Source organism: Toxoplasma gondii, chromosome Ib (genome assembly GCF_000006565.2).
Source record: "Toxoplasma gondii ME49 chromosome Ib, whole genome shotgun sequence".
NCBI lineage: Eukaryota > Apicomplexa > Conoidasida > Eucoccidiorida > Sarcocystidae > Toxoplasma > Toxoplasma gondii.
Window position 1 is genome coordinate 827908 of NC_031468.1, and position 27973 is coordinate 855880.

At 50.5% G+C, this 27973-nt stretch overlaps 5 protein-coding genes across 5 annotated transcripts; 2 read left to right on the forward strand and 3 right to left on the reverse strand.

Annotated features, from left to right (window-relative positions):
* Positions 1-3795: 3795 nt before the first annotated feature.
* Positions 3796-10477, reverse strand: TGME49_208730 (microneme protein, putative). Its single transcript, XM_018779429.1, has 6 exons — positions 7643-10477; positions 7080-7498; positions 6807-6888; positions 6134-6699; positions 5828-5906; positions 3796-5589 (listed from the first exon to the last, which is right to left on the reverse strand). Exons 1-6 carry the CDS (start codon positions 9246-9248, stop codon positions 5342-5344), a joined length of 3000 nt encoding a protein of 999 aa, XP_018638476.1. The 5' UTR covers positions 9249-10477; the 3' UTR covers positions 3796-5341.
* Positions 10478-10647: 170 nt separating this feature from the next.
* TGME49_208740 (microneme protein, putative) lies at positions 10648-14181 on the reverse strand. Its single transcript, XM_018779430.1, has 7 exons — positions 14135-14181; positions 13377-13818; positions 12830-13254; positions 12629-12710; positions 11918-12489; positions 11705-11786; positions 10648-11552 (listed from the first exon to the last, which is right to left on the reverse strand). Exons 1-7 carry the CDS (start codon positions 14162-14164, stop codon positions 11359-11361), a joined length of 1827 nt encoding a protein of 608 aa, XP_018638475.1. The 5' UTR covers positions 14165-14181; the 3' UTR covers positions 10648-11358.
* A 2654-nt stretch (positions 14182-16835) lies between these two features.
* On the forward strand, positions 16836-21387 carry TGME49_208750 (RWD domain-containing protein). The gene is made up of 5 exons (XM_018779431.1): positions 16836-18118; positions 18549-18658; positions 19347-19514; positions 20026-20106; positions 20621-21387. Exons 1-5 carry the CDS (start codon positions 17902-17904, stop codon positions 20765-20767), a joined length of 723 nt encoding a protein of 240 aa, XP_018638474.1. The 5' UTR covers positions 16836-17901; the 3' UTR covers positions 20768-21387.
* A 566-nt stretch (positions 21388-21953) lies between these two features.
* Positions 21954-25692, reverse strand: TGME49_208760 (hypothetical protein; the record flags this gene model as incomplete). The annotated part of the gene is made up of 5 exons (XM_002369605.2): positions 21954-23042; positions 23469-23660; positions 24187-24351; positions 24933-25111; positions 25398-25692. The coding sequence occupies 5 exons, from the start codon at positions 25690-25692 to the stop codon at positions 21954-21956; spliced, it is 1920 nt and encodes a 639-aa protein (XP_002369646.2).
* A 1180-nt stretch (positions 25693-26872) lies between these two features.
* TGME49_208770 (hypothetical protein) lies at positions 26873-27954 on the forward strand. Its single transcript, XM_002369606.1, has 2 exons — positions 26873-27017; positions 27357-27954. Exons 1-2 carry the CDS (start codon positions 26963-26965, stop codon positions 27782-27784), a joined length of 483 nt encoding a protein of 160 aa, XP_002369647.1. The 5' UTR covers positions 26873-26962; the 3' UTR covers positions 27785-27954.
* Positions 27955-27973: the final 19 nt, after the last annotated feature.

The window sequence follows — 27973 nt, forward strand, 5'->3', positions numbered from 1 at the left end:
AACGGCGGAGCCACAAGAGACCAGAAGGTCCTGCTCAGGCGCGGGCTTCACCTTTTCGAACACAAGTTCTTGTCTCCACACGCGAACTCCGTGAGTGTCGTCGGGGAGAGCAGACGGACGCATGCACTGGAGGCTCTGCCTCACTCTTGCGAGATCCGTGCCCCGTCAACGCACGTCCTCGAGAGACCGGAGAACGCTAACCCATGTCAGACGAGAGAGGAACCCCTTTCTGCAAGACGGCCGCCCCAAATGAGTGGAACTGCCTTGGTGTCAAAAAAAGGGCAGAATAGAGGTCATTTGCTTTGCGAAGTCACTCCAGAAAACATGTAATGCATGAGAAAAGGCCAAGAAGAACGCGGAACAAAAAAACAGAGAGACTCACACGAGAACGTCTACGCGCTTTTCTTGTGGCCGCAGCGAAGCTCAGCAAGGAGACTCGGCTCTCCAGTGAGTGAGTCAGAAACTTGAAACTCCTTCGGAGTGAGCGTGCCTTAGAAAGCCTTCAGTGGAGACTTAATAGTTCACGATCTTTCTCCACATAAGACAGTGTCTCGCCCTTCTTAGAAAGTGTGTTGAGCTCTCCTGTCAGCCTGCGGCCCCAGCACCACGATGGGAGTCACCAACTGCGAAAACATCGGCAGATTCTGCGGCAGTATTTTCACGAGATGACAAGAGACGCCGCCTGCGTTAAACTGCTCGGATTCTACAGTACGTGCACATCAATCGAAGAAACATGTAAATGCTCTCATGGATCTCGGTGGACTCCTCCGCCGCTGTCCCGGAGAGCGCGCTTGCTCTGGCAGTGGTGCTGCGGGAGGACGACGCGAAGCTGAGGTTCAGCGCTCAACATAGTAAAATCGGGAGAGTCAGTCACACGGAGGCTTCGGCCAGGAATCTGGAACGATTTTTGGAGCGAAAACGCGGAATTCATAAAACGCTTCTGGGTGTTTCTCTGTTCACCAACCGCGCATGAACCCGACAGAAAAACCGCCCTCCTTCCACCAGTAGCAGTCGAGCTGGTGCCAGAAGTAGGGGGCCGTCGTGAAGGCGGACGCATGAAGGCAGAAAAAAAAGAAAATGTGTGGGGAGACCGCAGAAACCACAGCCTTCTCTTTGTGGTAGACCCGGGATGCAACACTCACCGACACAGTCAGTTGTCCGTACACACTGCACCCACTCTGAACTCTGGGAATGTGTCGGAGCCGTGACACGCAGGCACAAGATGGATGAAAAGAACTCGTGTCCTGCTCGCCTGGTCCGCAGCGTGAGGAGGCACGGAACACAGGCTAAATCAAAAGGTAGAGAAAAAGAGTGAACAGCTGAGGAGAGGAAACGATGAGATATGGACACACATCACACGTGGAGATGAGCCACTTTTTGGCAGAACCACAGGTAGTCGCAACGGGAATACAAACCTCAGTAAGAACCTAGTCCATCTGACACTGGAACATGGGAGCAATCCAAGACGACCGTCGCTACAGCACTTGTCTGTAGCTGGAAAACCTAGTAATTCCCCCAGCGCATTCGAAGCTGCAAAACCAGCCCACGAAGAGCAACTTTTTGCGTCACCATCAAAAATATGCAGAAACTACAATTTCGCAAAGGTTAGAAGTTCGCCGTCACAAGTGGCGGGAACGAACACTCAAGAGAACACCGTGACGTGTACGGCAAACAACGGAACTATTGTTCATGCGGGGAAGCAGCGCACCTGGATGGCGATAAACAGTTTTGATTAAGAAAATCAAGCTGATTAGTCCTGGCCCTATACAAGAGCCGAAAGCATAAAAGTAAAAAGATACCAAGAGAGCAAGTCCCGAAACACGGGTGGGTACGGGGGCAAGAGAGTCGAAAAGCGTCGCCACGGCCGAAACGGAAAACGACAACCGTCTCGAACGCAAGAAAAAGAAGACTGGATGAGCATCTCCAGCTCCGACGAATGTCAGCGTTACGCTCTCAACGCGCTAACATATGTTAACGGTGACATCGTAGTCTTCTGGGATAAACCGCTTCCCAACACTGCAGCCGGGCCGCGCGCAATCGTTGTTCGAAAGGCGTTTCGGTCGGCCACAAAAGGACGGAACGCAGAAGAATCCGCTTTTTAAAAAGGCAAGTGGAGCAATGGAAATAACTTCCACAATTTGGGCAAGTAACAGGCGCGTCTCTTCCTCTTAGTTTGCTCTTCGTTTTGCTCGGGCAATACGCGAACGAAAACGGGCCGCACGAATTAGTGTAAAAGAAAAAACGACGGCCACAGAAGAGTGTAGTGTATCTCGCTCGGGACAGGTGTGAGGCGGGTATTTTTAAGAGGCTTTTCAATGGTAGGAAAGTTGTTAGCTTCCCACGACAGAAAACTGCTTTCCGGGAAAGAATTTTCGAAAAGAAATGCGTTAAGAAAATCGGTCTTCGCTGTTCCTCACAGAGCATGCCAAAACACGTACTGCAGCATGCTTTCTCAGACGCGGGCACCACGCCAGCGGGTGAGCGGGTGGATTATGCAACAGAACACGGAATCCAGGGTTCGTGGGCACGTCAGCAATTTCTCGTCCTATGCGCGCATCACATTTCCTTCCGCCCGCCGCTCGGTGGGTGTTTTTTCGCAGGTGGTGGGGGAGACGCTGCGCATGAGCGCGAAAAGACGCATAAGCCATCAATGAAGAGCCTAGCACGAAACACGCTCGGGAAAGTTTGCGCACGCGACCAGCTTGAGCAGTGTACGTACAGCCTAGCCAACCTGTGGGCATTTTCGTTAATTTCTACCCCCTAGCTTATGACCGTTCCTGGTATGAACGAATCCCCCAGTTGTTCGTCGGACGACGATTCGAGGCTCACATTTTCTTTTTCTAGCAACAGCAGTCGCACCACGAGCAACACGAGGATTCACACCTGCAGTGGCAACCGTACCAATGATGGTGACAATGGTGACGCCTGCGGCGGTGGCAGTGCCGACGGTGCCTTCTGCAGCAGTGGTGACAGTAGGGTGGCGCAGAGAAAAACGAACCTATCAGAAACATTATGCTGGCGTTCGTTGAGCATACACAGTGTTAGGTGCGAGCTGGAGAAAGGGAACTTTCTCACACCAAAATTACCCGAAAAATATTGCAGCGAATGGCCCGATTCAGATAGACGCATGCTCAGACCAGACACCCACCAGGATACCACGTACCCGCAAAGAATTCAGATACTGTGGTAAAAGCGTATGACGCAATAACTGCGTATCTTCCACTCGTCTTCTACTTTATTCGTAGTCTGCAGAGGACTTGAAAGGCATGTTGATAGCAGGCGCCTTCGGCGAACGCTCCGACGCTCAAGCGGCTTGACGGGGAGCTTCGTTCTTCTGGGGGAACTGGTGTTTCAGGTCAATTCTTGCCCTTGTTACAAACAGTGCCTTTGGCGCCTGATGTTGGAAACGGAAGGTTGTGTTAGAATGGCACGCAACCTACGCTTCGGAGATTAGGGTATTCTTTGTGAGGGGGGCTTTACGGTCGGTTGCATTGAAAATATGTTCAACCAACACAGCATACAAATCTTGCTTACAATGCTGCGGACAGCGAAGTCGGAGCGCGTAGGTTGAAACTTAACAAAGTGTATCGTAGAGTATATCGAGCAATCGAATATCGTAGAAAAGACAAGGGGTAAACCCAGATACTCGGTTGCTCTCCCGTCCGGGAAACTGCAATTTTTCGAAGAGAAAAGTGAAAAATTGTACTTCAACTGCATTCAAAACTTCGTTCTTCATCAGTATGACAGAAATAATGTACCTCTAAGGTAACATATCTGCATTCAATGAGAGGATTTGTGCAACGGTGCCCGAACTACCTTTCCCCGTGAAACGGCTCTGCCGAGAAAACTTAAGCTCTTGCAGGCATGGAGTTGACTCCCTGCCAGAAAAGCTAGTCCAATATATTTCGATTGTTCAAACAAACTCGTACGGGAGCAATGCAACTGCACATGGCGGTGCGCGTCGATACTGAACCGGTATCAGATGTGTACGTCCAGATGTGGAAGCGTCTACGCTGCGCAGGCTGTTCACCGAGGCCCCATCATAAGATCACTTCTTGGTACGTCTCTTTCGAACGTCTAAAGTCGGAGCTGTTTCTAGCACGACTAGCATCCCTCGATCCACGCCTCATATTGCAGCGTTTTCAGTACGTTATATTGTAAATGACGGACAGGGACTACAGGACTGGCGCCAGATCAACTTTGGCCAAGCACCGCGAAGCCAGGCGGGGACCAACAGAAGAGCGCATAGGCTGAAGCTCCCTTCTGCTGAAGAGTGGAAAGCTTCGCCCCCGTGCCTTTATAAGAATGCGACGGGAAAGAGGAAAAAAAGGAAGAATCTGGTTAAGAGAAAAGAGAAAACTGGTTCTGAACACACACCGCAGTTCCCGGCCCGTTTGTGCGGGACGAGGGGTCTCTCTGTCACTGCCGAAGAAGCACGCCACATTAGTGTCAAACAAGAGAGTGACTCCAGATGTCAACTACTGAAACCACATGGCGGTTTTATGCGTAAGCCCCGTTCCTCTCACGCGAGAGACTGATCACCATCCGCAAATTCAACCACTCTTGGTTATGCGCCTCCCCTTATGGGACTGTAAACAGTAAATGAGTTCTCCAATAGTTGAGACATTTTCTGGATAACAACACACGCATTCTTAATGATGATATTACCTAAGCGGCTTCTGTAGATGCCTTTGTGTTTGAAGCCGAGCTGCATCCACTAGTACATCTAGCTTTGACGCCAGCGTCCTTCGGTAAAAAACTCGTGCGGTCATTTCGACGTTTGCCTGCACCCCGGTAGTAGTCGCAGTCGAATCAATTACAATGTGAACTGTTTTGCGTAACACAACCTCTCCCAGGTATCACACCAAGTCCTCTTTCTTCCTCTGACACGCGAACACAGAATTGGGTGCGTCGCATTTGTGTCGTCAAAACGCAATCGATGTATAGTCCACATCTGATGCTAGTGTGGGAGAGAAATGACAACGATATGCAGAAGATGCCACACGCGCGGTGCCGAAGCCGAAACATCACACAGGGTGACAGAGAAACTGTACATTTTCTGCCGGGGAACAACTGTGCAATCTAAAAACGCAAACGCGCGGCTATTGCTCGCTCGCGACATCTGTTCCACGAAGCAGCTTTTCCTTGTGCGGCAGCAAACAGCAAGCCTTACTCGAATGTTCGAGTTAATATTGCCGCCAACATTCCCTCGATGCTTGTGAAGGCGCCTTCTTGCAGCAGAAAGCGATGTCTGGTAGGACGAACTGCGTCGGAGTACCGTTCACTGATGACGTGACAGTCAGTCGAAGATCATAGTAAGACTCAGTCGATTTGTCCCCAACTATTTACTGGTAGGATTTCGCCGGGCCAGAGGTGCTCCTTTACTGCAGTCTAGCGCGTTGCGAATTGTGTGGTCTCGTAGAGGAGCCGGTTGCGGGTTCGGCCTGGTTTCAGAGCAGTAAGGAGGATTCATCGCTGTCGGTGTACACGACTCCCCTGTCAGACACGGGGATGGCACTGACTCAACCACCCGCTCCAATGCAGGATCTGGGTGGACAAAAGCTTCTGCAGCAGCTGAATGAAGTTGCTCTGAAAACAAACGCAAGTGACGACAGGCGTGATCATACGCGAGCACGGCCGCCGTAACCGCATTCTGTGACTTTTCTTATACTTATGTCCAATCCCCTCGTTTCCTGCTTCAATACGTTCTCGTGTTTGTATGTCACACTGCACCAATCTTCTGTGGACCTCTGGAAATCTACCATCAAAATTAGCATGTGCTCGTTACTCCGGTTTGCCGTACAGGGTTGCATGCCACTCCACTCACCTGGCACGCCGGCAGCACACAAAGAGGTGTTGCCACAGTTGTCGACGCATCCTGTCCACCGATACGTGGGAAGCTTTGTCTGAATAGCAAAATTGAGACATTTGACAGACGACAAGCTCACCTTGAGAAACTGCACTGCTCACTACGATTGTGTGGTCCCAGATACCCCGGTACACACCATGGAGAGACAACAGCCCAACAATTTATCTCGGGATCCCCATTTGCGCTTCGTTCATCCTATGCATGAGGACTAGCGAATCCAGCAGGCCACTTGGATTCCACGGCACATCGTTTACGCATCCTCACCGTCTGAAAGCACGCCCAATCATCCGTTGTCACGTCTTGTCTGGCCACCCATCCTTCGCCGTATCTCTTATTGCAGTGGTCATTGGCAGCCTTCTGAAACGGCGAACAAAACGCAATGTTCTCGGCAATTGTCTTCAACTTCGAGAACTCTGTAGTCAACGTAGATGTTGGTGACGGAGCTCCGTGACACGGGACCCTGTTGCTGCATCCATCGATACAGGTAGAGAGGTCCGAGAAATTGAGAAGCGCGAACGGATAACACCGCCACTTTGGTTCTTCATCCTCTTCAGTGGAGACCATCCGCGACAACCAAAGCTGGTAGCAGTATGTCGTCCATTTCCCTACTCGGCACATCTGATCCATTTCAGTCTGGCAGTAATTATCCATGGCTTCTTGCTGCTTGCTCAGTTGTTGAATGGCAATTATTTTGTGTGCCTTCACGCAAGCGGGGGGGTACACCGTCGACGGAATGCAAATTTCATCATGTCTGCACGGATGAAGAGCCGCGAACGCCTCAGCTGTGTCCGACTGCTGAATGATGTATACGGTGCGAGTTGGGATTTCTCCTGATATAAAAAAAACACAACCTCACATTCTGCGTTAGGCACTTCACAACCGCATACATTGGTTGACACATTCCTCATCTTTGTATCATACTTCCTTTATTGCTTACCAGGCGATAGGCCCCCAGCACACGGCGTGAAGCCTCCGCAATTGTTTGCACAGTAGGACTGGCCTTCAAGAGATATGTCGACCTGCGTAAGCACGGACAATACGCTTCGGAGGAATCTCAGAACACTGTCCGCACCTACCACCTCTATGAGTTAGACGCAGTCCTCAAGCACTAGCAGTCATTCGCGTCGCGTACAAACTGTGTGCTCATTTGCTGGATTCAAATGTTTAGTGTTTAATACCTCTTCCTCGCCGTCAGAGTAGCTGACCTTACCGGATTAAAACACATCCACCGAGTCCTGCCAGGGTCATACCGCGCAACGTTTCCTGTACGCTTGAAGTTGCACAGTGCATCTGCAGATCGCTGGAAAGAACTGCAGTATATCCATCGCCGCTGACTGATGAAGGCGGAGAGAGCTCTAAGGGGCGGTGTGGCAACTGTCTTCACGGAAACAGCGCCAACGCACTGCATCTGGTTCCCACAATCGTCCATGCACTGGACGCCCTTGGTAGTCGTGTTCATGATAGACTCTTCGTAACACCTCCATTGGGAGTCGGAATCATGCCCTCCTGGACCGAACCTTGCTACAGCGCCGCTGACTCCGCAATACCGGCCCCCATCGATAGTCTCCGAGCACAGCTTTTGGAACTGCGTGGTGCAGAAAGCGTTCAGATCTTGCTGGAGCCTCGAGGCTGACACACGACACCACACACAGCACGCGTGTGTAAGTTCTGTTGATGTGTCGAAGTCCTTCATTGAGTATTACCACAGGCCGCTACGAGAGCGACGGTCAGAACTTTCATCCTCTGCAGGACAGTCTATGTGTGAACACTTACCTGCTCGTGGAGTCTCTGTTTTAATTGTGGTAACTGTTGCTGCCGTGGATGTTGTTGTCAGCACAGGCCGGGTTGGCACTGGAGCAGGAGCTGTTACTATTGTCGTCGCCGACGCTGCCCTTGCTCGTACAGGCGGAGAGGGAGGCGTCGTTGGGGTCTGATCCGTCATTACCTTTATATCTGGCGCTTCAGGTTTTGGCACGACTACGGTTGCCTTCTTGACTACCTTCACGTCTGGAGCCTCAGGTTTCCGCGTGACAAGGGTCGCCTTGTTGATTCCCGTGTCATCTGGAGCTGCAGGCTTTGGCACGCCGACAACTGGCTTTTTCACCGCCTTACCATCGGGAGCTGCGGGCTTTGGCACGCCGACAACTGGCTTTCTCACCGCCTTGCCATCGAGCGTTGCAGGCTTTGGCACGCTGACAACTGGCTTCTTCACTGCCTTGCCACTGGGAGCTGCAGGCTTTGGCACGACTACGGTTGCCTTCTTGACTGCCTTGCCGTCTGGAGCTGCTGCCTTTGGTGCAACAGGTTTTCGCGCGACAGGAGTCACCTTGACTGCCTTGCCACCTGGAGCTGCAGGCTTTGGTATCCCTGTGGCTGCCTTCTTTACTGCCTTGCCAGCTGGATCCGCAGGCTTTGGCACGCCGGACGCTGGCTTTTTCGCCGCCTTACCATCGGGAGCTGCGGGCTTTGGCACGCCGACAACTGGCTTTCTCACCGCCTTGCCATCGGGAGCTGCGGGCTTTGGCACGCCGGCAGCTGGCTTCTTCACTGCCTTGCCACCGAGTGTTGCAGGCTTTGGCACGCTGACAACCGGCTTCTTCACTGCCTTGCCACTGGGAGCTGCAGGCTTTGGCACGACTACGGTTGCCTTCTTGACTGCCTTGCCGTCTGGAGCTGCTGCCTTTGGTGCAACAGGTTTTCGCGCGACAGGAGTCACCTTGACTGCCTTGCCACCTGGAGCTGCAGGCTTTGGTATCCCTGTGGCTGCCTTCTTTACTGCCTTGCCAGCTGGATCCGCAGGCTTTGGACCGACGGGTGTTGCCCTTGTCATCGGCTGTCTATGTAGAGGTGCGGGGTTCTTCTCGATTGGTGTCAGCTTCGTGAGGACCTTTCCACTTTGTGCTGCAGCTTGCTGTGCACCTGATGTGCTCTTCTTCACCGCTGGGTTTCCACTACGATCAGCATGCTGAGAGGCCGCCTTAGGTTCCATTGTCGTCACTCCCTTCTCTGGTGACGCAAGCTGAAGCGCCTCTGTTTGCTTCACAGGCTTTCCTAGTAGACCTGGATTCTTTGGCGCATGTTCAGTTGTGGTCACATGACCCGTGTTGAAAAGTGTACTTTTAGATTCTTGTATAATTGCTGACGTCACGGCCTTCGCACGGGAAGCCAGAGGGTGTGGTGTCATCAATTCCGTACCAGCTCTCGGTGTACTAGGGGCTGCGGCACCGTGGCCTTCATCGTGGATTGTAGGGTCATCCGTGGATGATTTGGCCAGTTGACGCGGTTGCATCTCCCCAAACACATTCGCAGACCCATATACCAGGGCTCCTAATATAAAATACGCAACCGACACCATTGCCATTCTCGACAAGGGCACCATCGTGGTACAAGTTCAGCACTCGAGTGCGGAAAGCCTGTACGCTACGGGCCCTGCTGTATGCCTGACATGGCAAAACGTCAGGAAGCGGTACACACAGATCCTGTCCTTCCTGACGCTCTTAAACAAGGCCCTAGCTCATCACAACACTTCCCCACACGGTTGAAAAACATCATATGACTACCGGCATTTTGCCAGCAATCGAAGAGCGGTTCTTCAATCTCTGTGAGGGTTGAGGAGTGCTCGAGGAGGGGGGGTTGCCTCTCGACGCCAGGGGTGTCGAGTTGTATTACTGGTCGATCGTGTCTCGTAACTCCTAGCCAGTATAGACTGTGTGTCTATGAGACCGAACATCCGCCTGTCCCGAATAATCCGCAACAATTTTTTGGCTCAAAATGTCTTCCAGCACATGCTCTGAAAGACCGTTGCATGTGAGGAGGATGCTGTGGCGTTGCACGCATGAATGGTGTGACCGGGCATCGATTGCACACGTCTTAGTGGCCGCTCTTGGCTCTTCACTCGTGTCGCAGGAATGCACGACCGAGGAGGGTAGACAGTGAGGCATCAAAAAGGTAGCATCCCTCTACTGGCCTTTTCAGGCGCGAGCTGGGTATAACCCCGACAAACTCGACCAATATTTACGCCAACATCTCATCGGGTATATACTTGCGTGGATACGTATCGAGTACATCGTTGAGATTCTACTCGTCATGAGGCATGCTTTGGTTCCTCAAGGCGTATGCCATGCTGCAACAATGATTAGCGCAAACGCACCTTGTTGGCACGTGGTACACGGCCTGCTACCTCGGGTCCGCCTCCGTGTTGTGCCACTGTTGGGGCGTGCTTGCCTGTGGACTCGAGATGATTCACACCGGGACTCTGCGGTGCCCGTACATTGGTTTTCGGATGGTGACAGGAATTACGGAAGTTCCTGGCGTCGATAAACTTCATATTACGATCTGCCCATGACCACATGCCCAACCTTCTGATGGGACGTCCCTACTACTGATATAACTCTCTCCCGTGAGGTTGAGCGGTATACGGCTTATGGTTCTTCTGCTGTTTTGGCCGGTCTGAACCCCTTTCGTTATCCAGCGAGGGTATTTTTCCGACCCTTCGAAGATCCCTGCATAGTACGAGTATTTAGACAATCGTCCAGCGACTTGAATACCACGACCACCGCCCCATACTGTCTCAACCCGGCGTCTCTTCAACCACCGTGTACTCTGCCGTGATGATGGCGTCGCTACTCGATTTCCGGTTATCGCCTGGGTACATTACCAGTCAGCGACGGTAGTGCTCGAACCACTAGGGGAGCGTGTTCAATCCGCATGTGACCTACAATATAAGTGACCAGGTGAGAGTCACCATGTATGTGGAGGAATTATGCTACCATTCTACGTTATTTCAAGATTTTTCCTTGAATGCCTGCATTCGTAGCAGCACTGCACTGTTCGAAGTATGCCATACGTTCCGTTTCATAGAAAAGTACGACGTGTCGTCGCAAACCCGTGAAATTTCTGAGTAGCCAGTCTCTGCACTTGTGAACAAGCGGGCATTCCACCTCTATCAACCACACGAAAGGTGAACGAACCAAGCTACTCTTCTACATTTCAGCTTCTCGTTATCGGCTCCAGCAGCCTAGTGTCGTTGACAAAACTGCTTCCACTACAGTGGCTACCCCTTGAGGATCGAATTGAAGTGAAAAAAACACCTCGTTTTCTTGACCACCTATGCATAACGAGCTGTTCATCTCGGGGAATCGTGTGGGGTTGCCAACAACACGGCAAGTCCGCCAAGGAGAAACAATTCGTTTGCCGCGTTCGTTTTGCAATTTAGTATCAGTGGCAACACTGGAGGCAAGACAGTTCATTTTCCCCGTCGAACTCCCGCTCACATCGTGGGCCGGACGGGTCGGGTCTTTCCCAGCATGGCGATTCCTGTTGACAACTGGACGCTGACACCACCTGCAACGCCACCACCTCATGCGGACTCAGCTTTTTCTTGTCAGCCGTTCGTGGTTCCTGTAAATGCCCCATTATGCAGCCAAGAAAACATTTACATTCTTTATACAATAGTGTGAGGGGGTTCACATTGTCTGGCCCCCCTTCTCTCAGTATCCCCGTAGCCTTCGATCCTCGAATACCGATAACTTCTTCACCTTCGCATGAGGATTTGGTCTTGATACTGAACAGTAAGCTGGCTCTTGTGCGGTCGGCTCACACTTCTCCCCAGCTAAACACGGATCTGGCACGGCGAGGATCACGCTTTCCAGATCTTCATCTTGTACAGAGTCGCTCACTGCATCTGCAAGCCACATACAGTCACAGAGCAAATGCTGCCACAGAAGGGCCTGTCCTCAGTTAAGGTCGACAACCTCCCGTTTGTGTCGCTTCTCGTGTGATGGAAGATGCTCCCGTGTTTCTTAACGATGTGCTGTTCGCGGCTCATATACTCACCCCCTGTTCCAGCGCTGGGGCACCAAATGAATTCTCCGCAGTGACCCGCGCACCCTACCCAGCCATTCGGAGGTAAGTTGTCCTGCAGTACGACGCAGGCCACAGACACAACAAAATCATGCACGTCATGGCAGGTGCCATGAACTTCCGCTCAGGAATCACTTCGTGCAAAGCATTTGCGGCGCATAAGCTAGAGATGCTTGGAAGCCGTACCAAATTGAAGCAGGCCCACTTGTACGTGTTGCAATTTTGCCTTGCTACCCAGCGGGGACCGTGTTTCTGCGCACAGTAGGCATTCCCTGCCCTCTGGTACGCGGAACAATAACTCATGTCGCCAGCCACCTTGTCGAGCGCAGGGAGGTCGATGAATGCTGGCGACACTTCTGCTGGCTGTCCACGACAAGATATTGGATTGCCGCACCCATCGATGCAACTGGACAATTGGGTGAAGTCTAGTCGGGACTCCGGGTAACACCTCCACGCTCCTGCTCCTCCCGGGCTGCTCTCGAGTTCGTAACGAGCCAACCACAATCCAAAGCAGTCTTCCGTTTGCTTGCCTTTTCTGCATTCCTCGTCCATAGCATCTTGGCACATTGTGTCCAGAGCCCGTTGCTGCGCTGGAAGTCTCTGAAGTACTAATGTCTGCACCTGTGGTAGGCACGCGGGAGGATTCACCGTGCTGGCCACGCAGATGTCACCAGCATTTGGACACGGCTGTATAGCTTCAAATGCTGACTCCATGTCCCGATGCCGGACAATGCGCACACTCCGCTGTGGAAGTTCCCCTGTGAGCATACAACCACGGTAACTGAGAACGGTGTCTCCATCTGGCATCTAAATAACGCGTTTGAATAGTAGGCGCACCACTCCTTCAGCGGGAGGCCTAGGGATGCAAAACGTCGGTCACTACAATTGTGTCCTCACCTGGCAACAAGCCTCCTACACACGACGTTGGTCCGCCACAGTTGTCGGCACAGTAGCTAATCCCATCCAAAGCGACATCGTTCTGCAGACAAACCACAGCTCTCCTCTGAAAGCAGATCTCGTTCGCATGCATATACGTTAACTCCTATACACAGCTGCAAACCTAACGATAACTCTGCTCGGTCGTGCGACTTCGCGTACCAGGTCAAGGCACATCCACCTCTGCCGGACATGGTCGTATCTGGCGACGTCTCCATGATGCTTCAGGTTGCAGAGGGCATCTGCTGCTTGTTGATATGGTGAACAGTACGTCCACTTCCGTTTGTCAATCCATTCATCCATCCCGGGCATGGCAACCTTCGCGGTCTGTGATGAATTCACGTCCCCAAAGCATTTCATCAGGTTCCCGCAGTTGTCCACACACTTCACCTGTCTTTGACTGTGGGCAATTTCCGCCCCTTTAAAGCAGTGCCAGCCCGCTTCTAATTTGCTTCCTTGTGAAACATACCGCCCAACCACTAGACCATCTGTACAGTACGTCTTCCCCAACACTCCCTTGGCGCACTGCTGCTCAAATCTTTTAGCGCAGTAGTAATCCACATCCTTTTGGAGTTGGGAGACGAGGGCTGAACACAAAGGCAACGGATTTCTGCATGTACATGAGTCATGGCAGACTCTGTTCACTCTTACAGTCACGTATGGTTGACTGCATGGCTGGCGCTGGTGCGTGTCATATTCGAACACTTACGTCTGGTCGCCGATGCCGCGCTAGTCGTTTTGAGTTGTGCCCGCTTCGATGTTCCTGGCTCTGGAGACGGTGCCGTTGTCTTGTTACTATCCATTTGAGAAGATATATTTTCAGGAGTTGTGTTACGCTCCAGAGCTGCAACCTTGTGCTCTTCGGCTTCTCGGTCCTTGTTGACAAAACGATCATGCATCCGAGCGAAGTGTAAGGAACCCGGGCGTTGTGCCACCCGGTACGCCGGACCAGCCCCGAGTGCACCAGTAACAGCAACTTGCAGGGACGCCGCAAAAGCGACACATGTGGTCACGCCAATCAGGCGCACTCCTACTGTTTTGGCTTTCGCCATATTGGTAGGAGGCACCAGGGGGAAGACATACAATCTGAAACAGCTGGCCGTCTTACTGGGGCATCGGCTTGTGCGCCGAATGGAACCCACCGAACCCACCTGCAGCCAGCAACACACGAAGCATACGAATCCAGACTCAGCACGTCGATCAATTCTCACTTCTGATGCTCGGAGGAAAGAAACAAATGCACTGTAAGCGGATTGTGTGTGGGGCGCCCTGCTATCGAAATGAAGCCCAGTCACACGCCACGGTGCAGTTAACTACAGGCACAGGCTGCCCGCGGCATCGTCCCCATGCCATCATCGGTGGCCAGTAACAGAGGCAACAATTGCCAGCCAGTAGATGCCAGACACAAGGCACGCAGCAGTATTGTTGCACTGTGTGACGTACAACGCTACGTGTAATACCGCTTACCATCGCGAAAGATGGTGCTATAGGATACATGGAGGGGCGATGAAATGGGTACCCTTCTTTCATGGATGCGTGTCGCAAATGCAGGTGTCTCTCGTTTCCATTTCAGCAACGGTTCGAGAGGGTTGTGGCCCCAACAGGGGGCTCCGCACGCGTTCTGTTGATGCTACATTGTCGAGAAACAGTAGGCGGGCCAAGACAAAAAACTAACTTCTGTCTGACAGTTCTTGACAATGAATATTTATCACGTTCCCACATAACTGCGAAGGAGGAACTACTTGCACGCTGGATCATGTTTAGTGGTTTCTTTGCCAAGCAACACCGCAAAAAGTGAAGACCCACGAAACAAAACAAATATGGTTCATCCAGAAAAGCAACTCTTCCGCAGCGGTTAAAACAAACATGCACCAAATTCGCAAAAGGCGAGAAAGAGAAACGAGCAAACTGTGAACCGGCACGTATGCTTATCGGGCCCAATGTCGCAGGCCGCTGCTAGGCGGACAACACCATCTGCGGGACTCCCTGAGCGGTTTGTTTACAAGAGTCGCCTTTACAGACAAGATTAAACACGGCATGTCTGAAAAAACTGAAACAGGACGAGCTCAGCCGAACTCCTGTGGTAACGACGAGGTCACATGCCTCTTCTAGCTAAACGATCTCCCAGGAGAACAAGTTGACAGTATCTACATCGGAATAGGTCAACAGGTCCCACACCGAAAATACATTGAAGACTAGATAACATAACAGAGAAATGGACTCCCTTTAACAACAGTGGGCAAAACTCTCGAGGTCGTGAGTACAAAACTGGCCTGAAGTCATCAAACATCGCCAAAATTTGCCTCCGTGAGATGTTCATACAAAAAGCACTTGGATATCTGCAATTAACGCAACAACGCAATTGAGGCGCGTTCCAGCCGTGTCCTCTGCATAGAGAACGGTCTCGGACCACCGTCGCATGGAACTGCTGAAGCCAACCACAAAGAAGACTTGGAAGCTAGGTGCTCCGACCGTAATGTTGCCGCGTGTGGGTCAAATTTCCAGTACAAAATGAGAGGCAGCAGCTCACAATCGATGAACCAGATCTGAAGCCGCGGTCAAAACTGACCCCGTTTTTTCCAAAACCGACTCCCTTCTCAATAATCTGTGTCTTTTTGTGAACTGTAGCAGAATGGCTTGACGAGACGCTGGATGTCCGCACAAAAGGCCGAGGTAGCATGATTCGTCATCCACGGTGGTACACGGGGGAGACTCCGTATTCTCCTAGCAGCTTCAGTGGTCCAAACCCGGTCCTGGTCCCGTATGTACAAAACAGCGACGTAGCAACTCTGACTGTCAAGCGGTAACAACGTTGAACAATGTCGAAGGCGCTGGAGAAGTTAGTGATTTGCTTTTGCGGAGCCACGAACTTTTCCGTGTTCTCTAGAACATGTCGCGGATCTACTGTGTTCTTGAGACCTGAAACTATCTGACGGAATGACTACATGGTCCAAAATGGTCACTTCAACTTTTCGTGTAGGTTTGGAGAGCGATTAGTGCCCATAGGGATTCCTTGCGATACCCAAAACGTGGCGCACCACTTCCCTTCTTTTGCAAATAATGACGACGTAGAGGGGAAAGGATTCCACTAGATGCGCTGTATATAGTACTCTATGTGATTCCTTGTGTGTTCTTTTTCTTGTTCACGGAAGATTATGTTGCAGTTGGAGCATTCGTCACCTTCGATTGCTTGTGAAAACAGCACTCACCGTCCTCGACGTTTACCCAACAGGTGGCCGCTACAAGGAGAAGCGTCACTTGACCCATCTCGTTTCAAATTGAGTTCGTGTGAAGTATGCGATACAAAATGGCTTGTTGGACCAATGTTATCCCCAGTTCCGAGTTCCGTGTACGTCAAAGTGTATCAGGTCCGTGGACATAACCAATACTGACAGGCACCGGCGTGAGCACGATGGCGGCTGCGAGGTGAAAATACACCACCTTCTTGCTAAATTTTGCATCACCAAGCTTCGCATGGGTTTTCACAGTCGCCGATATAATAGTACGTTGACGCTTCTTAGACTAAAGCACCATTACGAAGTGCTCAACACTGTATGGTGACCATTCGCCGCAAGCACACCACCACTATCCTCTGCCTGTGATTTCTGTTGAGCCTAATTCCAGAAATTTACACAGAGAAACCTTGGGTTTCGGTAACATACTTCTGATGTGTGCATGCATCCACTCTCAACTTTTGTCCACGGCGAATCCCGTTCTCCACACCATTGTGGTTTCTCATGACTTTAAGCCATTCTCTTGCAGATCTGTGCTGGCTGAAGTATCGGACGAAATCCGCTTACTTCTGCAGTTTCGTATGTTGCTTCGCATGTCGCAAGCACCCAAAAAGCTAGTGCCTGTGAAATTGCCAGAGGAAGTGTTTTGTAGTTGATTGCACACACAAATGACTGCGATGGAAATATGACGACATGATGTGACACATAAATCGTTTGACTACGAGCGGGCTCAGGAAGGTTGGCCTGTTTGCCATTGACGCAATCAGGGAAATGCTTGACCTCGTTATCGCGTTGGTTGCAGAGAGGGATGGCGTTCTTAGCCTTCCACGCAGAATCCGTAACGGAATTCTTGGTCGCATGCACCGCACCGCATGCCAATCTGCTGTAACGCGTTTGAGAACCCGCAGTTTGAGCTCATATCAAACTCATAAACTGGCGTCTCAACACAGCTTTGAGTCGCCATTTTCCCCCTTCCAGGCCATCCAAGAGATGTGCACAAGCTTTGAAAAGTGATGCGTGCCCGTAGTTTCCGTTTCTTGCTCCACCGGAGAGAAGCGAACTTGCCGTGCCGACGAAAACGCTGAAGTGTGACATTAGTTTTGACCTCCTGTCTCACCGTCTGTTCGTCAAGTGGATTTCCACTTTCCCAATTTCAGATTTTCAGATGCAAAGGAATCTGTGAAACGTAGCGACTATCTCTGAATGTTTACCTCGTGAAACGCGAACCCGAGGGCTGATCGTTCGAGACAGCATGCGCTGTGGCTAAAGTCTAGACACTTTGGTTGTGGAAAGCTCTCTTCTGTTCGGCTGGTGAGGCCATTTTCACTTGAACGGGGAGCTTTCCTGTCGTGTCCCAAGGTCGAATCATTTGTTCTTTCACGATGAGAAATGGTTCTTAGTCCCCGCTTCAATTCTTCACACTGGTGAACGCAGTTGATCCCCTCATTTTCTCAGGAGGATGCTTCACTGGGCGTTATTCCATGACCTGCGATTTCCATTCTTCTTTTCTCCATGGGCATGCCTCTTTCTTGTACACGTTTCCTGATTCAAACTTGGGGCAAAAAAAATATCATGGGTGCCCCCGAGCAAGCATGCGCCGTCAGTCCCTAAAATTTTTCGACTCCGACAGGCCGGCCTGTGTGAAGTAACGTGACTCGTCTAAGCACGCGCATTTGAGGTTGTGAGCGTGCATTGGATGTGCTTATCGGCCACCTCGGAAGGCGCGTGGAACAAAAGTCAAGGCGGGAGACGCGAATCAGACTTGCCACAATTCGGCGTCTGGATTGCCGTCCCCTGCCCTTTTCCTTGATCCCTTCCTCTTGTTATTCTTTGCCCTCGTTTCCTCCGCTCTTCTAGTCTGTATCCTGTCTCGCAGTTTTCTTCCTCGTTTGCCTTCTCTCCCTCTCCCGCATTTTCTGCTAAATCGAAGTCGGTAACTCGCCACCGGCGTCACTGGATGATCTTTCTCTTCTCTCTCGGCTGTCTTTTTTTCGCGACACGATGACAAATCATACGGAGGAGCAGGCACTTGAACTGGAGGCGCTGGAGGCGCTCTTCACTCGAGAGGAGGAATTCGAAAAGCTCTCTCCCACTTCTTTCCGCCTCTCTCTCCTGCCTTGTCAAGAGGGCGAAGGCACTGACCATGTTGCTGTTACGCTTCTTGTTGAATACGTGCCAACGTACCCCGATGATCCTCCTCACTGGGAAATCCAGTCAAGTAAGGTTCTGTTTCGTTGTTTGGCCGTTGACGTTCACGCGCGTCTCACCGTCTCTCGACAGTGCGACAAACTGCCGCAGGCGTGCCTAAGTTCGTAGACGTGCTGACTGACATTTGGCCGCAAGCACCTGGTTGAACCATCCGGAACCTGAGACAAAACGTGAAGCTTTGTCGTCACAGATGGAAATGGCACAGCTCAGGCAAAGCATTCACGACCCTTAACGCAGCTGAGTTGAGATTTTGGTCCTTGTCCGAAGCTTGGACGATCGCATCCAACGCTCTTTTCTTTTCTCCGCTTGGTAGGAGGAGCGCAACGCTATTGTTTGTTGTATCTGATGAATGTTCACGTGGCCATAGCGTGTACTGTGTTTTAGGATACATAGAGAGCAAACGCGACATTTGCATTTTCTCGTGTGTCTGCACTTGACAGGCAAAGGCTTAGACACGGAGGCCTTGGAAGAGCTGAAGAAGGAGGTCTCTGAAGCGATGAAGAGAGAGGTTGGCGCGCCCATGATGTATACGATTGCCGAATTTGTCCAAGTAAGTCATTTCGCTTCTCACGGTCTCCACTTTCTTTCTGGTTTGTTTTTTACCTATTACACCAGCAGAGCAGAGCGTTGTTTTGGCTGACGTTGCATGCGCTACTATTAAAGTTTCCTCTCCTTTCTTGTTGCCTTACCTCGGCTTCCTGGAAGTTGACGTCTGCTGTGAGCAACGACTGTCCACCGAACGGGTGTCTCATCTTGTCAGTGTCTCTTATCACTGTACTTTTCTCCGCATGCACACATATTCCAATCTCTGTCACGTCTCTTCTACGCCCTGCCAACCCCGTTTGCCAAGCTCGCTTTCACCTGACGTACACAAATACTCACTTTTCCTTGTTCAAGTCAGACGTTAGAGCCGGCGCGGTTGAACTCTGTGTGCGCGAGTTACCCGACCTCCCGAGGCATTTGGTGATGATCGAGGGGGAGAGACGTGCGACGCTTGGTTCAGCTGAAAAAACATTGATACGCCTATCATATCGCTGAGCACGAGGCCTGTTAACGACCTTGTTTGAGAGTGCGGAGGGGGCGGTGAGTAGGGTTTGAGTGCACGACAGGGCCTGGAGTGGATTCGCGCGACTGCCTCTTCTTCGAAGAAATTCACGGGGAGCAGCCCAACTCGCCTCGGTCTTCTCCGGAAACTGTTTTAGTTTCCATGCCTGTGGGTGCCTTTTGTTTCCCTCCAGGATTGGCTGCGAGAGCGAAACAAACCACAACAGTCTATGTACGATCAAATGATGAGTCGGGAGAATGCGGCGGTAGTGGAAGATGAAAGCGATGAGGAGGAAGAAGAAGGCGACGGTGATGAGCCGCAGTACACGGGTCTGGGAGACAAACAGCTCTGTGCAGCAACGGTAAGCCTCTTCGCTGCGTCGCTGTGAATTTCAAATCTAGTCAATGGAGTGGTCAGTCGATCCGCATGGATGTGCACACTAAATTTGTGTTCGCTGTCAAACGCTTATCACCGTACACACGCACATAGGTTTATCTACATGGATATGTTTGTATGTGTCTTGGCTTGTGCAGCAGTATGCTTCTTCTTGCAAGCAGATCCGCTTGTGTGAAAGAGCTGCATATGTGGGGTCCACGAGTTTTCCAATATAGATGTTTAGGCCTTTAGCATTTTTTTACGTACAAAAGCATCCGCTTGTATGCATATTTATACACAGTTGCACATATGTCCGTGTCGCCACGCCTAATTTCAGGAGAGATGTACGAAGGAAGAATTTGACCGATGGGCAGAACGGTTTCGACAGGAAATGATTGACGCAGGCATATGGAAAGGATCCGCGATTTCTGGAAGCCGCAAGGGCGCCTTGACAGGAAAGCAATTATTCGAAAGAGATGCCTCTCTGGCCACAGCAGACACAAGTTGCGCCGAAGCTGAAGCAGAGGCAGACGGTGTCGACGAGAACCAGAAAAACAGTCACGGCACAGGAGACACCGGTATGTTACGAAGTACACCCATGCATGTACATAAGGATTTGGTCATGTTCTGCAGTGGTGCACTTCTGGGAGCAGCGCCTGCTGGCTGTGCAATCGCGCAAGAACCTCATGAGGAAGCACTCGGGGACACTACACAGCGACGGATAGCCCGCACAATAGCATTACACTATCAGATGCGGAGGCATATGTGTTTCTTAAGTTCTATTGTATCACGCGGCACCTGGACAGGGACATTGTGGAAAAGACATCTAACCCCACCGATCGAGAAGTGAGAAACGTGGGGCCGTTTTCAGTGGGGGTGTCAACCAGGTTATCAGGCTGGTGGTTCTGCAAACAAGATGAAGAGGGAGCAACGCAAGAAGGGAGAGAAATTTGCTTTCCGTTTGCAGAAGGATTTGAAAGAGGGACGAAGGGTACGTCTACATTCCATGTGAAAGACAAGACTCGCCGTGTGCGCTTCTCGTGTCCAACAATCTGCCTGCTTGTGACTGCTCTCCTGTGTTGGAATGAACAGAGAAGAGAATGTTTTGGAAGGATGAGAGTCTCTTCGAAGGCGAAGACGACGAGGAACTTCTGTCCGATTGAGGATCACCTCTTACGCAAAGGTAATTCCTCTTCTATGCATATGCATGTGCCACTGGGCGTGAACCTACATGCGTAGCTGTGTACGTGTGTATGTACGTCAACGGATGGCCACGGATCCAACCTGCTGAGCGTTTTATCATTCCTCAACACGGTTCTTCCAACTTCCTCCTTTTTTTGTTCCACAACCTTGTTTAAATTTCCTCCGTTGTCTTGCACTCGTTGATCTGGGGAATGGGTTTCTAGAAGAATTGACATATTGCCGACAGAATTCGACAGAGGCTATCTTCTTGCTGACTCTCTTTGCCTGGAAAACTGAGGAAGCATTTGCGCGAAGGGCGAAGGCAACTTGTGGGTTGCGTCTTCGTGCCGGTGTTTCTGCTGGTTGTCATACACCTTTCCTCGGTTCGCTAATATAACAAGAGGAATACACGATTTTTCGGCGCCACGTCACTTCACAGCTTAACAGATTTCGCAAAGACTCTTGAGTGAGGCGTCTAGTGGTCGACTCCCTACGAAAATAACGTGCACGTTGTAGTGCATACATTGTTTCTGGGTCCAAGAGCTGCAAACGAGATGTCCTGTTTTATCTTTACTACTCCGCCTATTCAAAATCCACCGCACTTGGTCATCTGTTACCACATCTGTTGGAGAAGTGGCTTTTTTCCTGTTTCTTCCACACACTGCAGAACTATGACAAGTATGAGTGGTTCGCATCAGCCCTTCAGAAGGGAGGTGTTCCTTTTCCCACCTCTCAGGGTTACTTTAGCAAACAGTCAAGCGTGTGTTTAGTGCCTTCCTTTTTGATCGTAGCGACAAATGCTTGCATGAGATTCCACTGGTCCGCCCCAGTTGGGAGATAAACACGCACTTTGGGCAGCAAAAACACGGAAACGATTCAAAGCAGCAGGTTCCCTCACCGGCAAAAGTTCAAAACAGAATTTACACTCAAATGCAACACCCGCCTACGCGCGTGCTATGAGACGACAGAGGTAGTGACAAAAACGCAGGAAAGAAATGTAGCAGCATGCACAGCAAGCAATCTTCTGTAATCTAGTCCATTACAGCATCAACGAACAAGGAAATAAAATCCGGGTCGGCGTGGGTGCACTCAGGTAACGGACAGAATCGTGTGAAACTAGGTGCCTGTGAAACCTAAATCAAAATTAACATGTTTCAGGCTCCCCGTAGAACTGGTCATTATTCTGAAGGAAGACATGCTACACTAGACTTGCCACTTTCAGTACGTGATGAAATGTGGGCTTCTATCCAGGCGTTGTTCTCCTGAAATCCCTTCCATTAGGAATGAACATGTCAACCTGCCTTATGTCCACCCTCAGGCGATAGTCAACCCAGTCGTAGACAAGCTGATGGATTTTCTTCATTATGCCACCATGGCATTCGATTTTGTCGCAGTGGCCTTCGAACACTCCGACGATATGCACGCATGCGCCTCCAGGCGGTATCTTCGCCTCCAATTGCATTATCAGGTTGGGAGTAGCCTGGACACCTTCAGATGTTTTCCGTTGCTCTTGCATTCTTCTCTTACGTCGCACTTCCGAGCGTCTTTTTCTGCCCGAATGACCGCCTGTCTCGCCATCCCTGTTCAGAGTTTCACTTGTACCTTGCTGGCTCTCCGAAGACACATTTCTATGAGGGTGTACTGCTGGAGTAGTCCCTCGAGCCTGCGCTTGCTTGATAGTGGTTTCTTCGAAGGACGCCAAACTGCTTGGAATTGCTTCACTGTTTAGTTTGGATATAGGTGACCCCTCGGTGGCTGACTGTCTTCCCTGGGTTTGAAGACTTGCTTCGTTTGTTGGAGACCTTTGACTATCGGCTTTCAGCTGGAAGTCAAAGTTGTCAGCCAGTTCATAATCTACCTCCATCTCAGCTTCTGTGTCGTCTACAATCCAGACGTCCTCATTTAGATCTTCCTCCATATCGTCAGAAAGAGTATCACCTATTTCTAGTTCATCCATTCCTTGATCGGTGCGATGCCCTTCGCTTTTTGCGTCTTCTTTCCATGATCCTTCTTGTTGCATTTCTTCCTCATCGAGTGGATTCGTTTCTGCTTCGACATGCATTTCACTGAGAGTGTTTTGCAAAAGAACGTCTACGAATGAGTCAGGGAATACTGACCGAAGTTCACTGGCTACTTTGTGAATTTTCGCTTTCCTACGTTGTAGAGAATTCGTATCCTCCATTCTTTTGAGTGATCGTGGTGATGGTGACAACCGATTAGCTTCCGCTGCTTGTGCAATCCTGTCAACCGTACCGAAGGCGTCCAAGCTGCTACCAAAAGGTAGATTCGGGAGATCGATTCCGAGAGGTAAGAATCCGTCTGGACACCATACCTATGTGTGTAAAACGCAAAAGCAAGGGCACGCACACAAATTATCCGCCTACATCCCTGCGTTTGATTCGATATGCTCACACGTTAGTTGTTAACATGTGTCTCATATTTCAGGATCCCAGAGTACTGACGACACACATATTGATCTAGAACGCTCTGCTCGATCATGAAGCAACAGACTCAGTTGAGCCATACAAAGAGGACATGCAGAGAGGTAGGTCCGGCGGCAGTTACAGGGGAACTGGGCGTATCGGCAGGCAGGTGATTCTATTGATGGATCGAAAAAAGGATCCATAGGTGGAAAGGCAGGAGCGTAGCTTTATACACAGTTGCTTGAACGTACTTCAAAGTCTTTTCCTAGAAACCTTCCACGATAAATATGAAAGGACCGTATCGATACGTAAGCAGACACATCACTGCATCTCACCTTGCCAAGGTAATACTCAACAGCTCCACACTTCGCGAATTCTTGACTTAAAATTGCATATGGGCTGGTTTGTTCCCCACCAAGCACAAACCCCTCTGGGCAAGACACAGAGGGTCCGACTTGCTTTCTTGCCTCGCACGTGCCGACGTCAGATATAGAGTAGCCTGGTGGACAATGGTCGCCAGCAGCAACCTGAAGCAAGAAATGCAGCAACTTTGTCCGCCCATTCATCTTGTTGTACAGTGGGCTTCCGGGAAACGTGAAAACGATATGCTTTCCTCCTTGCTTTGAGCCATCCAACTTCCTCTGAAAGGCTGGGATGGGAAACGCTGCCCATGATAGGGCCCCGCTCAGTATGCTTGTCCGTAAGCGTCAACGACCGGAACGACTCTTTTCATATAACAAACAAAATCCTAAAAACACCACTGCTGTACGAACTATGCAAACAAACTGGTGACGTTGATACATGTATTGCTGTTCTACGCGGTAGCGTGAAGTCAGCCTCAATGAAGGCGAAAAACTGAGACTTCAGAGGGTCACCGTTATTCCTTTGGATCCACAGCTGTCGTACGTATGCTATCTGAACAGGAACACAGTTGTGAAACCATACGTACCACGACGCACTCAAACACCTATTAATCAGGACTCTATTCTTATGGGCGCTTCGTCCCGTACGTCACCTCGGAATGCCTTCGGGCGGTGTGCTCATGATACTTACGGCTATTGGGATGGAATCCAATTGAGTGCATGTGAACGCGCGGCCAATAGGCTCGTTACTTTTGCCAGTCTTGCCGTTTTCAACATCATTTGGTGTGAAAGCGAGGACCTCCGAGAAATGAGGCTCGTATCCTCCAGGACACACCAACGAGACGCCGGTTTCCCTCTGAAATTGTTTGTAAGAAGTCGCACAAGACAGTTTACGTCGGATTCGTTAATCATGTCACAAGCGAAACTCCCGCCAGTGAGCTCAAGCATCAGAAACCACTTCTCCTTTTAGCGGAGACGACAAGAAACACAGTGCTGGTTTAGGGGTCGGGACTTTTTCTAGCCTCTGTTCAAGGCTCCATAGTTCCTAGTTGCAAAATGCCCCTCATGTTTCGTCACAGGTGACAGCTCTGTCCTCTAATTTCCCAAGAAGATTGTTTCTGAAATCATGCAGTCTAGCGAGATCCTGATGAGCGCTTGCTCATGTTTGAAATCTTCCGTAGGTAAGGTTGTTGATGCTCCGAGAATGGCGTAGTACGACGCTGTGACGGATCCCTTGCAACAGAAAGAGCTCTCCGAAGCGCGGGTGATAGTCCAATCCCAGATATATGCGTTCCGCAGAGGTTTCCCCTTGAGCAATGTAGATCGTTTGCCGTTCAAGACGTCTATATGTATCGAAACATATGCGCCACTCACTGAAGCGAGGCCACGTATTGAAGGCTTCAGGTTTTGTAGCCTTGTATGATTCAGGGCTCCTACCAGAAGGATGATTCGACTTACAGTCACTGCGCAGATTCCTGGAGAAGCGACGGCCATGCGAGAGCGTAGACCGTGCCTCTTAAAAGACCGATCGCCTGGGCAGGTCGTCCAGACCGGCACGGCTACGATGGTTATGCAATGCGGACCGTACGCCAGCCATCCTGCCGGACATCGCACTTCTGCAAGCAGCACAGAAGAATCAGTTGTTCCGCAAACACGCGCCGAGTCACAGACTGATGATGAGTTATTGCATCAGTGATAATCCGGCGTATACAGCATATTTGAGAACACGAGAATGGTAAGTGTTTCCAACATTTCCTGGGGACAGAGCTAGGTGTGCCGGTGAAAATGTCTAAGTGTTGCTATCGGATCTAGTATATACGTATGTGAGGTTCCACAGAAGAACATCACCACATATCTTTGTTCGCACCTCACCGTTTAGAGAAAACAGTATTTCGTTCTTACCGTGGGGATACATGTACTCGGGTAAGACAGGCTCTGGCTGGAAGCCAGTGCCGTTCACGGGTATAAGCGGATGTGGCATTTCGAGTTTGGATTCGTAGAAGGCGTTCCGGGCGATTCCGAAAGCTTCATTATCTATCATGTCTTCAGGGTTGGGTACCCAGCTTCTGTAGCTGTTTGTCTGGAAACGGGTGTCACCTGGTGCTGCTGAACTGTCCGAGACCGCCGTGCCCCCTTGTTTTCCTGTACGTGCGAAGGCGTCTGGTGCCACAGACTGCGTCTTGTCTATTCCCTTCATTTTAATGCCTTCTAATATATCCAGAACTTCTCCACTCTTGTGTTGGATTCTTGCTCCAACATGCACTTCGTATGCGTCTGGAGAGTCTCCATTACTTTCAGTTTTCGCTGTTTCGACGCCTTCTCTAGTTGTGGTGAGATGAATAGTCGCTACCAGTCCCGGGCCTTTCTGGGAAGGAACCATTATCTTCGTAGTGCCGAGAATTCGTTTTCTCCATGATGTGTCATTTCGTGCTGCCTGCTGCATGATGGAGGCCTCATGCACTCCGGCAGACCTGTTTATTTTCCCACTGTGTTCTCTGAGCGATCGCGTCGTCGTAAACCGGGGAGACGAAAACGGAGGAGAGGTAGACTCTACTGCGGAATCGGAATCTTCAGTCGGTTTCTCATTATGCACGCTGCTGCGGAACTCGGGTGCGGGCATCTTTTTCCCAACAAGTCCATTCGTGGGCCGTAGGACTCTGGCCGGAGTATTGGTGGTGCCATACAGCAGCCGAGGGAGACATGCATGCTGGTGTAGTGTTGAGAGAGGGATACTGAACCACAAAAAAACGCCCAAAGCGAGTGGCAAGGACCTCATCGGGTTGACCCTGAGTTTGATTTGCTTAGAAAAAGCACTATACCGACCGGCTGTTGCTTGTTTCTTCGACAAAGAGGCGGGAACCATTGCACGGTAGAGATATTCCATGGTTACAGGTTATGAAAATGAGTGATACTGCGAACACTCCTACGATACGCGACACGAGACAGCGCAGCTTTTACCCTAGTGGTGGGTCCCATACCCTCGCCTCCACAGAGCCGTTTAAGCAGAAGCTGTAGTTATTCTGGAGCCTTCCGATGAAGAGACAATGAGGCCACCAATGCACTGTATGGTCATTTTCTCTAAACAATCGATATTTCTGGAAATACTGCCAAATATACGAAGGAATGAAACTGTGCGTTAGGGAAAGCTGACACACGTTTTTCAATCAGCGAATTAAGGAAGACTTAATATAAAAGGGGAACCACAGGAGACGAGACTCGCTGTCATCGACTGTTTTCCAACAGGGAGGGCACCAGGCCGTACAAATCAGTTAGCCAAACGGAGATCTCGAGTGCAAACGCCAGCTCGAGCCTCGGGCACCCTTGCTCGCGCGGTATCTTCCGCCGTTAATGAGAACGATGAAGATAACCAGCTATGCCACTTTTTCCGCAGTCCATTCTTCATCGCAAATTTCTAGATAGTTAACCTTGATAAGGCACCACCAGGCACCGTCTCGCGACAAACCGAAATGCAGTTGTCTCCTGTATTCAGTCGGCGGTCTCTGACAGTCGCCACTCTTTGCAGTAAGTCTACTGTTTCGTTGTACAGAATCTGCTCCTCCACGATTTAAGCTCATTATTGTGTCATTCGGGCTGATTACTCCATCAAACAAACGCTTGCAGGGACATATTGTGGCGATGAAGGGTTCAAAATCTTCGATATATAATGTCGATGAAACATAACCTGTTCTGTCGTAAATCCCTGATGCGTAGATACATCCTCGATCATGTTACTGTTCTCTTCTCTTGTCTCCTCCGAACGTTTGTCTTTTTCAAACTCGCTGCTCTAGTTGGTGGCTTGAGAATTGTCAGTCGTGCCTTTACACTTCCAATTCAAACTTCATTTCTGCTTTATTTGTTCAGGTCTGCTATGGTCAGGCGTATCCACGGACCCGGTCGAGAGCAGGCCTCATGGAAGCGGCGTTCTGCCTAAGCTTAGGCCTCCGTCTATTTCTCTGATCGCATCCCCATTTTCTAAAGGAAATAACACAAACGCAGAGACGCCCAGCCAGATCCAGACAGTGTCGAGGGACGAGTTTCTTTGCATGTTCGTTGAAACGTTCAATCGAGAGTTTAAAGCTGAAGACGGAGGTCTTCCAGGGTTGTTTATGGAAGTGGCATTCGATCCCGTAGTGAGCCGGTCAACGTCAATTAACGTATTGAAGAAGCAGATGCGCGCTTTTGCAGATTTAATGGGTGTGGACGGCCTTGGACCCGATGATGAGCGCCTGAAAACAATACTTGAAGTCTTTTCATCATATCCTGTGACACAGCAAGGACAGTCTGCATGATTTCGGGCAGGAATCAGTACGGCACTGACTCTGTGAAGTGTTTTTCCTGTTCGCGGAGATCAATGAATTACAGAGTGGATTGTCTCCGTTTTCTGTCCGTCATTTCAGTCACAAGTTATTTTCGGCGACAACAATGACAACGATTATCCCCTGATCTGATTCTCTTATACGAAGACAAGTGGTGAAAGC